The sequence below is a fragment of the Sminthopsis crassicaudata genome, chromosome 2 (assembly GCF_048593235.1).
Source record: "Sminthopsis crassicaudata isolate SCR6 chromosome 2, ASM4859323v1, whole genome shotgun sequence".
Lineage (NCBI taxonomy): Eukaryota > Metazoa > Chordata > Mammalia > Dasyuromorphia > Dasyuridae > Sminthopsis > Sminthopsis crassicaudata.
In genome coordinates this window covers 497,784,400-497,798,387 of record NC_133618.1, presented here as the reverse complement: position 1 = coordinate 497,798,387, position 13,988 = coordinate 497,784,400, and the positions used below count along the sequence as shown (strand labels likewise).

The following is a 13,988-nucleotide window of genomic DNA, read 5'->3' as shown; positions in this document are numbered from 1 at the left end:
CTTCTTCCATCCTGTTCACTATGTTTGGCCCATTCTGAATTTACTGGAATCGGGAGGAAGCTGGAAAATTTGAACTAGGCAAGCCAGGCTGGTCCCTGGGTCTAAAGTAGTAAAAAGCTGTGTTTCTTTCCAGTGTTGTTTTCATTGGAACCTCTTGCCTTTTCAAAAGGTATGTTTTCCCCCCTTCTGCACTTAAGGTCCTAGCTTTGGCTTTTTGACATTAAGAGAGTGATAATATCTGTTAGCAAATATTTCCTGAGCACTTACTCAGCTCTATACTAAGCTATATGGAGGAAGAAGGACAATAAATGGAAATAAGCAGCATGGCTGGGTAGGCTGTAAACTTATAAGTAGGGCAGTGAATGTTCAGCAATATTAAGGCAGGGTACAGAACCATTTAGGTGGTCAGTGAGAAGCTGGGTTTGAAGGAGGACTGATGTCAAAGAGTTACCAAGAAGTCGTTGCAGGGTAGGGATGAGAAATGGGAGATAAATGAGGAGAGAGACCAGGCTGGGTGAGCAGAGGCTTTTGTAAATGAATGATGGAGACAAACTGGAATGGTAATTTGTAAAAACCTTTGAATGCCTGGGTGGGCTCAGGATTTGGGGCTTGATCTTGGGCTTATGCAGAAGATAGCTATGCAGTGTTTGGGGGCAAGGGAATGGCACAATGAAAGGTGTTATTACTAAACAGTAGTGGCTCAGAGTTCTCCAATGACAGGAGGAAAACCTATGCTACTAAACTTTTGTAAAAGCTCTCCCTCTGGAGAACAAGGCAGCCAAAAGGGCAGTACTTTCTTAGGCTGTGATGAGAGACATCGTATCCCGGATAAGTGAGGTGATAGTTCCATGGTACACTACTTTACTCAGATAATATTTGGAATATTGTGTAGGGTTCTGGAAGCCATAATATAGGAAAACTGAACTGGAATCCGAAGAAAGAGAACCGGGAATATGAAGGGAATTAAAGGTCATGCTAAACTCACATGCACAAAAAACCCAATTATTTCAGGAAACTGTTAATATTTGCTTGGACAGAGAAGACTCACTAGGGACAGGATAGCTATAGCCAAATAATTAAAAAGGTATTTTAAAGAAGAGAGATCATACTTAATTTCTGCTTGGCTCCAGATCTCAACACTAGGACCAATTTGCAGAAAAGTGGATCTTGACTCCATTTAAGGGGGAAAAAAATCCAACCATTTCAGTTGTCCAAAAGATGTATATTATTGAATTACCTTGAGGTAGTGCGCTCCTCAGCTGTAGAGGTCTTCAGGCAGACCCTAGATAGCTACCTCTTGGAGTTGTAAAGAGAATTCTTGTTCAGGTAGATTAGATCAGATGCCCTCTGATGTCCCTGCCAACTTTGGGATTCTGCCATTTTGCATCAGTTAGATCTATAGAAAGAATACCAGTCCAGAAAAGGACAATGAAAGTAAAGAACTAGACATTGGAGTTGCTGATCCCCTCTAGGAGAAAGAGAAAGGAATCCATTAGTGTTGAGCATAAGATATGGTAGCTCTTGTTCTCTGGTCTCCACCTGTATGCTTCATGTGTACATTGGCTTGCACTCTCCTTCCCCACAGGGATATGGAGGAAAATGGCAGTCTTGAAGATGACTAATCTCATCCAATGCTTGTGCAGCACATTTTCCTAAGAAGTTCAGAATGTATCACTCTCATTTAATCCTCACACCTTATCAGTAAGAGAGTGAAAGAAGAAAAAGCTATCATTATCTCTATTTTACAGATGATATGATTGAAACAGATTACAGTGTGGAGTGCTCAAGCATTGAATTCAATCCAGTTTCTTCCTTATGTCTAGCTAATAGAAAACTCTGCAATTTTAAAATTGCTCTTTGTTGTTATAGACAGAATCTTAAAGCTGGAAGAGACCTCAGAGTCCAAGTCCAACTTCTCGTTCCTAGAGTCCTTCCTGCATCATCTCTGTCAGATACCATTCAGCTTTGCCTAGGACACTTCCAGTGATAGGAAGCCCAATGCTTAAAAATTGGCAACCTTTCCATGGTTCAAAAGCCTTTATTCATAGAAAGTTCTTCCTTAAAAATGTTTCTTCCTGAAATATGTCACTCTCCACATCCTAGTCCTAGGCCTGTCTTCTAGAGTAGGATGGGACACAGCAAAATTTGAATACATCTTCTGTAAGTCAGCTTCTCAAAAAGTGGAAAACGGCATCGTGTCCCTTCCCACATTAAGTCTTCCCTTTATCCCAGATCCTTGGCTTGAAAAATTCTTTATCCTCCTGATCCTCTTCCTTGGCTCATGTTCTCCAGTTTGTCAGTCTTCATATTAAAATAGAATATCCCTACCTGATTACAATTTGCCAAGTTGAGAATAGGATGGGACTATCTTTTTTTTTATATGCATACATATTTATATAATTATCTTGTTACACAAGAAAAATCAGATCAAGAAAGAAGAAAAAGAAAAACTGAGAAAGAAAACAAAATGCAAGCAAATAACAATAGAGAGAGTGAGAATGTTGTGTTGTGTTCTATATTCTGTTCCTATGGTTCTCTCTCTGGGTGTATATGGCTTTCTTCATCACTGAACAATTGGAACTGATTTGAATCATCTCATTATTGAAGAGAGCCACATCCATCAGAATTGATCATTGTATAGTCTTCTTGTGGCCATACACGATGTTCTCTTGGTCCTGCTCATTTCACTCAGCATCAGTTCATCTAAGTCTCTCCAGGCCGTTCTGAAATCATCCTGATGGTCATTTCTTACAGAACAGTAATATTCCATAACATTCATATACCACAATTTGTTCACCCATTCTCCAGTTGATGGGCATCCAGTTTCCAGTTTCTGGCCACTACAAAGAGGGCTGCCACAAACATTCTTGCACATACAGGTCCCTTTCCCTTCTTTAAGATCTCTTTGGGACATAAGCCCAGTAGCAACACTGCTGGATTAAAGAATATGCACAGTTTGGTAATTTTTTGAGCATAGTTCCAAACTGCTCTATAGAATGGTCGGATCCATTCACAGTTCCACCAACAATGCATCAGTGGGACTATCCCCTTTCTTGTTTTGTACATTGGACTTCTGTTCATGTAGCCTGGTACCAAAAACTTTTCTTGGCAGCCATGGTCTATCCTTTAGAACTTTCAGGGGCACCAATGGTTTGTGAACAAGTGGTGTGGAAAATGAGGCTAGAGATGTTGGCAGGGTCTAGGTAGCATGTGATATAGCTGATGGTGCTGGAGACTTCATTATCTGCTGAGTCAGCACTCAGCCTTGTGAGCATATGGGGATAAGACCTTCTAACCTAAACAGTTTTCTTTTCCTTTGGCTATTCTTGTCTTCCATTTAGCTGTGAGACTGGACAAATCCATTAACCTTTCTCATTTCCTCATCTAAAAAATAAATAAATTGTGCTTGATCACCTCTAAAGTCTCTCCCAGCTTTAAATCCATGATCCAGTGTACCTAGATGTGCCACTGGGGCCATGATCCCTTTAGTAGGCTCCCTGGCTCACAGTGCCGCCAACAGGGATTTAAACTGGCTATGAGCATAAACTGAGATAATAATTGTAAAGCATTTAGTGCAGTGCCTAGCACACAGTCTAATATCTATGTTTACACATACACATACACACACATGTGTGTATGCATATATACATATATTTAGTTATAGTTTATATCTATATACGTATACATGTATGTAGTTATATAAATGTCAATTTATCAATCAGTGAGCATTTATTAAGCACCTACTGTGTGCCAGGCACTGTGATGACATACACTATGGGAAGATACAAATACAAAGAATAAAGCAACCCCAGTTCTCAAGAAACTTACATTCTCCTGGAGAAGAAAAGTTCTTGTTATAAATGTATAAGGCTTCTCCCGGAGGAGGGTGGGTGAGAAGAGTTTGTTTCAACAGCCTTGAAGGTGCTTAAAATAAGCACTGTGGAATACTTAAGAGCTTGGTTAGACATCAAAGACAGCAAGGACATCTCCATTTGTCTTGACTTTTGTCCTTTCACTAGACTTTTGATAACTGAAAAGATAGTGAGACTGATGACTTTACTCAATTCTGCCTCCCACAAATCCGATTCATGTGCAAGTTACCCAATGCTGTCATTAGTGCTCTTAAAAAACAAAGGACACATCACCACCCCACACACATGCACTCACGCACACACACATTTTTACATCAAATGAAGAAAACAAGTGGGAAGGACTGAGTCCTAACTTTGGAATCAGACGACGCAGCTCTGATCCAGACTTTGCCACATGTGTAATGTTGGGTTAGACATTTAATTTCTCTAGGCCCTTGTAAAATGAAGAAAGACAGCTAAGATGGCCTTTAAAATCTTTGATCCTGTGAAACAGGAAAGGAGAAAAGAAATATTATTATTATTAAATTCACAAGTGAGGACACTAAATATATATATATGTATGTATGTATGTATGTATATGTGTATGTAAATGTCCTTCTAAATCCAGCTCATGTTCCGGGCCCAGGAGATTTAGTGACATGAGACAGAAGAATGAATGAAGGCTGAATACACTGTCCTGTGAACTATAACATGGTGACCATCATTTATTTGGCATTTATATAGTACCTGGCCTTTAACAAACTCACCAACTTAATCTCTCCCTACCACCTATGTATAAAATTGTAGGAACCTCCAGTTGGCTAATTTCCTCTTGTTATAAATGAAGAAACTGAGGTCTAGGGAGATTTAAGTGCCTTGACCAACAAACATATTTACAAGTGGTAAGCATCAGATGCATGATTTGAACCTGAAGTCATCAGAATTTTAAGCCTGGGACTCCCTAATAGGAGAAAAGAGGATTGCCAGGAGGCTCTCATCACCCTTCTTTAACTCTTTTCCCATCTCCAACTGTCATTCTTTCTTCCGAGTTCTTTCTTTTTCTTTTTTTATTTTTATTTTTCCAAATACATGCAAAGATAGCTTTCAACATTCACCCTTGCAAAATCTTGTGTTCCAAATTTTTCTCCCTTCCATCCCTTCCCATAGATAGCAAGCAATCCAGTATAGGTTAAATATGTGCAATTCTTCTAAATATATCTCTATATTTGTCATGCTGTATGAGAAAAATAAGATCAAATTTCTTTCTAGTTCTGAGGTTTATCAGAAGATGGTATACAAGGAGCCCAAGAAAAATGTTTCTTACAGATATTTGGATGGAAGTGTCGATTCTATTTCCCTTATATCCGAAGGTTAGATGTCAGGATATGTTTTTTCTTGAGAATAGCCTCTCTTTTCTTGATTCATGAAGGGGTTTAAGAATAATTTTTTTCCCTTTAATGATATGTTAAATTTCCTAAGCCTTCTAGAGTCAATCCTGGAAGTGATGGTGATACATTTTCTTAGCCCAACTGTGTTTTTGCGTATTACTTTGCATGAATTTGTATCAACCAAAGCAGAGAAGGCTTAAAGCTTTGATTAGACCAGGTCCCTGGGCCCTTGATAAGGCTAAGGATTATAATGGAAATGATTTCCTCTGTGACCCATGATTGATTTAACTATATTTCAATAATCATCTGGGACCTTGGGAGCTTTCAAGAACCCTTGAAGTGTTCTAATCAATAAATATGTATTGAAAATCTGCCACAATATACTTAAATTCTACCTAGTGAGAGGTTCTGTAAGAGATGCAGAAAAAAAAAAAAAATCTAAGACACAGTCCCTCCTTCAGCTAGATTACAGGAAACAAGGTATTTATGTATTCAACAACTAAATACATGATGGAATCAGATTAAGATTTCACACTGAAATGAATGATGTGGAAATAATATGGGAGTTTAGAGAAGGAAAAGATTAGCTAACTAGAAAGACTTTAATGAAGAAGGAGGAATATGATCTGGGCCTTATAGCACTGGATTAGGAGGAATGAACTCTGGACTGGAAGAAGAGTGACTCATAACATAATTCTACAAGCCTGCCACCATTCACTGTTGAAACTTCTATTACTGAAAGACACATTTCCTGAGACAAGCCAATAGTAAGAGAACTTCATCAGGTCCAAAACTAGAAAGAGATGAGGTTGTGTGGTGATGTGATGATGAGAGAATCCTCAAATTGGTGTATGAATTCTGGTGCTAGTTCTGCCACTAACAGTATTTATTACTTTAAATCGCCGTATCCCTGTGATCTTCAGTTTCCTCATCTGTAATATGGCCTTATACGTGTTTACAGGTCTTGTCCACCACTGTGAAATTCTTATTCCATGATTCTTTGAGTCTATGACTCAGTCTCTTTTCCCACTGGACAGTTGAGAAAGGTTAGGGGAGAAATCAAGGGTGAATGACTCCATTCCTTGGAAATTCCCAGTAAAGAATGCCTGCATCTTACAATGGAAGAATTTATTCAGCAAGATTCTTTTAAAATCCTTCAACTTCTGAAGTCAACAGGGGTTCTTAACTAGTTTCTATTCTTTTGCTCCTTCCTTCTAGAGTCATCTTAATGATTTTTTTCGACTATAGCATCGGAGAGTCTTAGACCTGAAATGGACCCTCAAGATCATTTAGACCAACCCTCATGTTACAATGAGTTACCCAAAATTATGCTTTAAGTAGCTGGAAGTAGAATCCAGGTCTTTTAATTCGTAATCCCATATTCTGCCTCTCGGAATTCTTTCTTCCCTTCCAACCTTAAACTTGGTTCACTGAGTCCCCTTGGGGAGGGGAAATGATCTTTCTGATTTTCTCTGATTTCAGCAGTCTAGGATTCTGTGTGGATTTATGTCAGAGTTATGTTTTTTTCTAAATAATCTCAGCCTCGAAATTTAATTTTCTTTTCCTCTTCTAGTCGGGCTGTTACTCAATTATTTGAAATTTTGTAAACAGTACTCAAACCAGCAACTCTCCCAACACACACCTATTATAATCTGCCTAAGAGTTAGTGGGGGCAGAAGCAAGGAGAAGAAGACTGAACCTAGATCTTGCTGGGAAAATTAGCCCTTGCAAGTATATAATCACGATTGAGAAGAATGCACATGGTCCCATCCTTCTGGGAAGCTGCCTTTCCCAGTCTGGAAAGGGGAAGGAAGACCAACTGAAGGAGAGGGGGATGGGTGGGTCTGAACCGAGGAAAGGACCTCCATTGTGGAGGGGGACACGCCCCAGAAGAGGCCAAGCTGGGAGACCTAGAAAATAGATCCTTCTGTGCCTTACTAGAAATGGGGGAAAGATGTGTTTGCCAAATTTAGCGTCTGCTTTAGAGTCTAAATATAGATCTTTAAGCTTCGAGTGCTTTGTGACTTTGCAGAGGCACAGTTCTAAATGACTGCCTCCCCCCTCCCTCTTTTCTTTTCTTTTCTTTTTTCTTTTTTTTTTTTTTTTTTGGTAAATATTTTTAATCCCTGGGTAGGAAGCAGCTTAAGAGGCCCTATTGTTTGTGTACAATGGGTTTTCATTTGAAAAAAAGGAAAATTTATCTGAGTTTCCCCCTTGAAGAGCAGGAGGAAGTGATGTATATTGCTGAACAGGAGCATCAGATCATGTTCAGATTGTGCTCCAGGGGTGAACAATGGCATGGGTCTGTGTCCTGGTCCATGCAGAAGCACCAAATAAATGAAGCATTTGTTCTCTTTCATTTTAGAAAATGTCTTGGTAGGTTCAGTAGTTTCAGAATATACCTGTTTGGGAATAGCTCTCAACCAGGTTGTCTTGTGAGAACTTTGGGTTCAGCTTCTGCTTTGACAAAAAGAAGTTAGTGGGTTAGAGTTTGTTCTTCCAGGGCACTGCCTTTTGCCTTTCTTTAGATTCCCAGTGCTTAGCAAACTGCCAGGCACATAAAAGGTGCTCAATAAGCCTGACAGATAGATTAGGGTGGAATTCCCATTCACATGCTTCTCTTTTCGATTCTTCAGAATCCCTTTCTTCCTTCCACACTCATCTCAGCTGCCACCTCCTTCTTGCAGCTTTCTCTGGTTTTGATTCTATCCTTTGCCCAGCTGAAAGTGTCCTTTCTGCCCTTATGTTTTTCTTGAAAATATTTGTTGGATTCTTCTTTTGCTTTCATCACATTCTACCTTGTGTTATCTGTGTATATGTCATATTTCTCCTCCATCAGAATATTAATTCCTTGAGAAAATAATTGTTTCATTTATGTCATTGTATTCCCAGAATTAAGTATGATATATATATATATATGTATATCAGTGTGTGTGTGTGTGTGTGTATATATATACATGTATATCTGTGTGTGTGTGTGTGTGTATTACACACACACCATCAGAGCTGCTTTAAAAAATATATTTATGATCTGAGAATGGTCCACTTTTGCTTTCTTCTTATAGTTTTGTGGTCTTATCTGGGACTTGAAGACTGGCTATATTCCTTGAACTTAATTATTGTAAGGAGTCAGATCTTCCCCACTTCCAGTCATTAAACAAAGTTCTTTTTTTTACATCACCATTCCATTACCAAAATAGAAGCCTCTCATAATGAATAAGTAGACTCATGGAAATTAAGTCAAATTTTTTTTTCTTTTCTTTTTCTGAGGCTGGGGTTAAGTGACTTGCCCAGGGACACACAGCCAGGAAGTGTTAAGTGTCTGAGACCAGATTTGAACTCGGGTCCTCCTGAATTCAAGGGTGGTGCTCTATCCACTGCGCCACCTAGCTGCCCCAAAATTAAGTCAAATTAAGTCAAAAAGAATTGGAAACCTAAGAAATGCCCATCAGTTGGGGAATGGTTGTACAAATTTTGATTTACTAATGTGATGAAATCCCATTATACTTAGAAGAAATAGTGAAAGAGACCATTTCAGAGAAATCTAGGAAGACTTATATAAGCTAATCTAAAGTGAGATGAGATAACCAAGGGAACAATTTATAAAGTAACAGCAGTGTTGTTGAGACAAAAAACTTTGAAAGAATTAAGAACTCTGTTCAATATGATGACCAACCATAATTCCAGAAATCTCATGATGAAACATGCTACCCAACTCTTGATAGAAAAATGATGGATCCAGAATAGAGAACGAGATTTTTTTTTTCTCTCTCTCTTTTTGAATATAGCCAATGTACAGATTTGTTTTGCTTGATTATAGGTGTTTATAATGGGTTCTGTTTTTCTCGCTTTCTTAGTAGCTGTGTATATGGGGGAGGGAGAGAGAGAAAAATCAGAGGAGGCAGATTTTTGAAAATAGAATTTAATTAAAAATTTTAATTAAAAAATCACCTGTGTTGGAAAAAGCATATCCCATTTCATACCTATAATTTACCATCTCTTTGCCTAGAAGTGGAAGGCTTTCATCAAACCTCTGATTTCAAAATTGATTACTCTATTGATTGGAGTTCTAAACATATAGAGAGTTCGAGGGAGAACTAGGGAACAGATTTTGATCAAACGAAAGCATCAGGGAAGAGTTTCCTTGATAGCAGTTCCAAGGGTCCTTCTTCTCACAGTCTTGGTAGAAGGGAATTGGAAAACAAGAAAATTTTAAAGTTAGAAGAGACCTTTGAACCTAAAGTTAGAGCTGGAACAGAACTTAGAGGCTGTCCAGTCCAGCCCCTCCGTGAGCCCCAGAAAGAAGATGGGAATCAAATAGAGCCAGGTGTGACTATCGGAGTGTTCCATTAAACTTCACTTCATTTTCCAAGTTTATACTAGTTTTTGTGTGGAATAGATTTTTTTGTTCTAAGTGGCCTCTGCCTTGATTGAACCTATAACTCAGAACTTAGCCCCATGGGGTAACAGTAAAAAACAGGCCAGTTGCTGGGTGTCTGTGAGTGCTCTGGGGTCGGTCCTGGGCCTGCTGTGGCCCTGCTTCCTCACCTTTGCTGTGCTCTCTTTCACAGGTGCCGTTAGACGAACGAGTCATCTTCTCTGGAAACCTGTTTCAGTACCTGGAAGACAGCAAGAAGTGGAGGAATCGCTTCAGTCTTGTGCCACACAACTATGGGCTCATGCTCTATGAGAACAAAGCTGTGAGTTCTGTTGGACCAGACTGGAACAGGACTAGAACAGTGGGCTGTGGGGAGGGGCCGTGAGGGAACAGGCCCAGGCTTTCTGGCCTCAAGGAGTCAGTGCAGGGAGGCCTGGGAGTCATGCCCACCTTCTTTCCTTGGCATGAGATCTCCCCTCACTCTGAGCCCTGTAATGGCTTTGCTATCATCATCATCGTCAGTATTATTATTTATTCCTGGGTCTGAGTGCTCAGGAAGCCTTGCTCCCCCTCACCCAATTCCCTGCCCAGCACGCAGCCTAAGCCCTCCATCTTTTCTCTTTGTCACTAGCTCAATATAAACCCAATATGATTACTAGTGTTACTGTGTTCCTGGTACGTAGTCAGGGAGAGAATGGCCCTGAATTTGTGGTTTCACTGGTGTGGAGAGCTCCTTGGTGAGCTCCCTTTACCAATGCAGATTCTCCTACCAGTGATAACATGTACTTTTTCTATTAAACTGTTCTTCATGTTGCAAGTTTCTTCCAGTTTGTGGATGTGGAACTGATTTCTTGGTTCCAAATAGCCCATGTCTTGATTGAATTTGTAACTCAGACCTCTTTATCATGGTGTATCCAGGTCCTGGGTGTAAATAAGATGTATCTTGGTCTTAGAGATTTGCCTGGCACCCTGGGAGGTTTCGTGACTTTGCTACGGTCATATAGCCAGGATGTTTTGGGGCAGAACTCGAACTGAGGTCTCCCTGACTCCAAGTTCAATTTTTATATACCTCCCTGAGTCTTGGCCACTGTAAGGGCTTAAATGCTTATTAATTGACTGTTCTAGGAGAGTAGCAGAAAGGAAAGATCAGCAGGGGTAGATTTTTTTAAAAAGCTGACTCTCTTTATCTACATCTGGGGGGGGAAGGGGTGGTATGGATAATCAGAATAGGCAGATAAGGCCTGAATTGATTGTTGCCCTTGGTTACTACTTCCTTTCCCACCAAAACGTTCCTCCAAGCAAACTCTGAGCAGTTAAACGGAATTTCGTCTCCTGGCTGGTGTCATGTCCTTGCCTAAGCAAAAGTGATATACAACACTGATAAAAATCTGGCTCTGATTCATTTTATGTAATTTGAAGCTTTATAAAGACATTTTAAGGATGGAATACTTCACATGTTGGGTGGGGACGCCTACTGGTAGAGAGGGCAAAATGCCAGCCCAGCTCTGTTAACATGGCCCCAGTCTTGGAAGGGTTTGGAAACCATCTAGTCTGACTATATCTGGTACCTAAATTCTTCCTACAACATCTTAGACAAGTGCTTTGTCTAGAATCTGTTTGGATGCATTATTAAGATATTTCTCTTCCCTTGGTGTTTTGTAGGAAGTCATTCACTGGGAGGGGAGAACTCCTTACTGAGGAAACTCCCTTCACCAATGCAGATTCTCTTACCAGTGATAAAATGTACTTTTTCTATTAAACTGTCCTTCATTTTGCAAGTTTCTTCCAGTTTGTGGATGTGGAACAGATTTCATGGTTTCAAGTAGCCTCAATTCTTTATATGGGATATTCAGGAAAAGAACCATTAGGTTGGGTTATGGAGTCAGAGAAGGTTAGTACTACTTTAAGACAGTCGGAATTGTATTTTAGGAACCAGAAATTGTGATACACTTGGGATTCAACAATGACCCCTCCCTGGGTTGATTTTCTTTTCAATCTCTCCAGGCCTATGAGAGACAGATCCCACCACGTGCCATCATCAACAGTGCAGGCTACAAAATCCTTACCTCAGTGGATCACTATCTGGAGCTCGTCAGTAACTCTTTACCAGGTAACATGCTGCTGTGGGTGAAAAGAGATGACTATGGGGTAAAATACCTTCCTTATAGTGGAATGGGTTTGCACAGAGCTAAGTGGCCCAATGACCAGTGACACACATCGGTGGGAGAGCCTTGTGGGCTTCAGGTAATGGGCTGCTCGTGGAATAAAGTGGGTTCATTGGTTTTGATGAGTTTTGAACACATTATTTTAGCTTCATAAATACTAGGCTGTAATCAACCGAGCTGCACACTCAGTGATGCATAGCCATGCTCAAACTTTAGCTTCATCCCCGCAAACTAAAGCAAGGAAAATGAGGAGCCAGAATTCAAAGGGAGGATAAGAAGAGAAAATGGACCAATGTGGATGCCAATTTTGTTGTGCAGAATTCATGGTGAAGTCTTAGGACCCAAGATAATTATCATTTTTCTTGAATTATATTTGTTGTTGTCTAGTTGTTGTTCAGTTGTGTCCCATTCTTTGTGACCCATTTGGAGTTTTCTTAGCAAAGATCCTGGAGTGGTTTGCCATTTCCTTCTCCAGCTCATTTTTCAGATGAGGAAACTGAGGCAAACAGGGTGAAGTGACTTGCCCAGGGTTACACAGCTAAGAAGTATCTGAGGCTGGATTTGAATTCATAAAGAAAAGCCTTCCTGAATCTAGGCCTGATATTCTATCTACTGCACTACCTAGCTGCTCATGAACCATATTATGGAATGTTAGAACTGGAAGGAAACTTCAAGATCATCCACTCTACTTCAACCCTTTTGTTAAAGCTGAGGAAATGAAAGTTTAAAGAGGTGAAGAACTGCTGCCAGTTGATAGCAAAGATGGGATTAAAATCCAGGTTTCCCATCTCCTAGCCAGTACCCCCACTGGCTCTCCCTTATCTTCTGGTTTACTTCTCTTTATCGCCCCTCCCCATCCCTGCCCCAGATTCCTCCCTATTCCCCTGAAAAAATACTCCCCCCAAAAAAGGTAATTTGCCACCTAGCAAATCATCCTCCCTCCTCCCTGGGAAATAAGAGGGGGCCTGTTGTGGTTTGTTCCCAGGAGCAAAGTCTCTAGTCACTTAGGTATAATACTGTCCTCCAGAAGGGACAGCTGCAGTGTGTCTGTGATCAGCCTGAAGTTTGTGTAATCTGCCCCAGATCTGTTGTGTCTAAACAAACACCAATGGATTCAAAGGTTCCCCTTTTGCTGGCCTTCTGAGTGAGAAGAACGCTGTTTCCATAGGAGTCTGAGGGGATGAAAAGGTCTTTGTCTAGGATATGGCAGCCAAGGAAGGCCTGGCTATTAGGGGACTCAGCCCTTATGTAGTGGAAAGAAAGCTGGATTGGGAGACATGGAATCCCAGCTTTGCCACCTAATAATATTGGTGTGACTGTGGGCAGGCCACTTTATCATCTCTGTGCCTTAGTTTCCTCATCTATAAAAGGCGGTAGTTAGACTGGCGGCCTCCAAGACACCTTCTACTTCTACATTAGTGATCTTTTTTTGGAAGGAAGAGACTTATTAGCCTGGGTTTTGTCAAAACCAGCCCTGACCTGACCCTAAAGGAAAATAAAAAATCTGGGACCCCTAGAATGGGGGGGGAAAGGGATTGTTTTTCTAGTCCCACTTCCATCAACAGGCAATGACTAGATCCAAAGAACAGTAGAAATGGGACTAACCTTGGAATCCCAGAAGCTGAGTAAGAGTCCTTTGTGAGAGTTTGGGTAAGTCACTTCCTCACAAAAACATCATTTCCTTATCTGCTAAATGAGAAGGGTGGAAGTGATCACTTCTGAAGTCCCTTCCAGCTCCAGATCTATGATTAAGCATGAGTGAGTTGCTGTGGATTCCTCATGTGTTGAAAAATGATATTTGCCTTCATTTGTACTTCAAATGGTTAGGAGAAAATACGAAGTGATAGAGAGAGAATCCCTGTAGGAATATAATAAATATGATGACATTATGATTTCATTTCTCATCCACAGGGCCAGCCCCCAAATCTGGTGCTGCTCCAATTCTGAAGTGCCCTACCCAGTATCCCCTGATCCTCTGGCATCCGTATTCTCGACACTATTACTTTTGTGTGATGACAGAGCCTGAGCAGGAGAAGTGGCTGGCCGTGTTCCAGGACTGTGTCCGACACTGCAACAATGGTGAGTGTGGTCTGCCTGAGGGGGAGCTTGGGTCCCTGGAAAGGAGGAAAGGATCCCAGAGAAGTACTCCTGAAGGGGAAAATGAAAGGGAATGAGAGACCTTTGTGGGGTGGAGCAGAAAGCTACT

At 40.6% G+C, this 13,988-nt stretch overlaps 1 protein-coding gene across 1 annotated transcript in view; it reads left to right on the top strand.

The window, feature by feature from the left end:
* The window catches only part of NIBAN2 (niban apoptosis regulator 2), a 99,452-nt gene that overhangs the window by 59,749 nt on the left and 25,715 nt on the right, over positions 1-13,988 (top strand). The window contains exons 3-5 of the mRNA XM_074293690.1: positions 9,811-9,939; positions 11,622-11,727; positions 13,694-13,861. Of these exons, the coding sequence (XP_074149791.1) occupies positions 9,811-9,939; positions 11,622-11,727; positions 13,694-13,861 (403 nt within the window). The remainder of the gene's footprint in view (positions 1-9,810; positions 9,940-11,621; positions 11,728-13,693; positions 13,862-13,988) is intronic.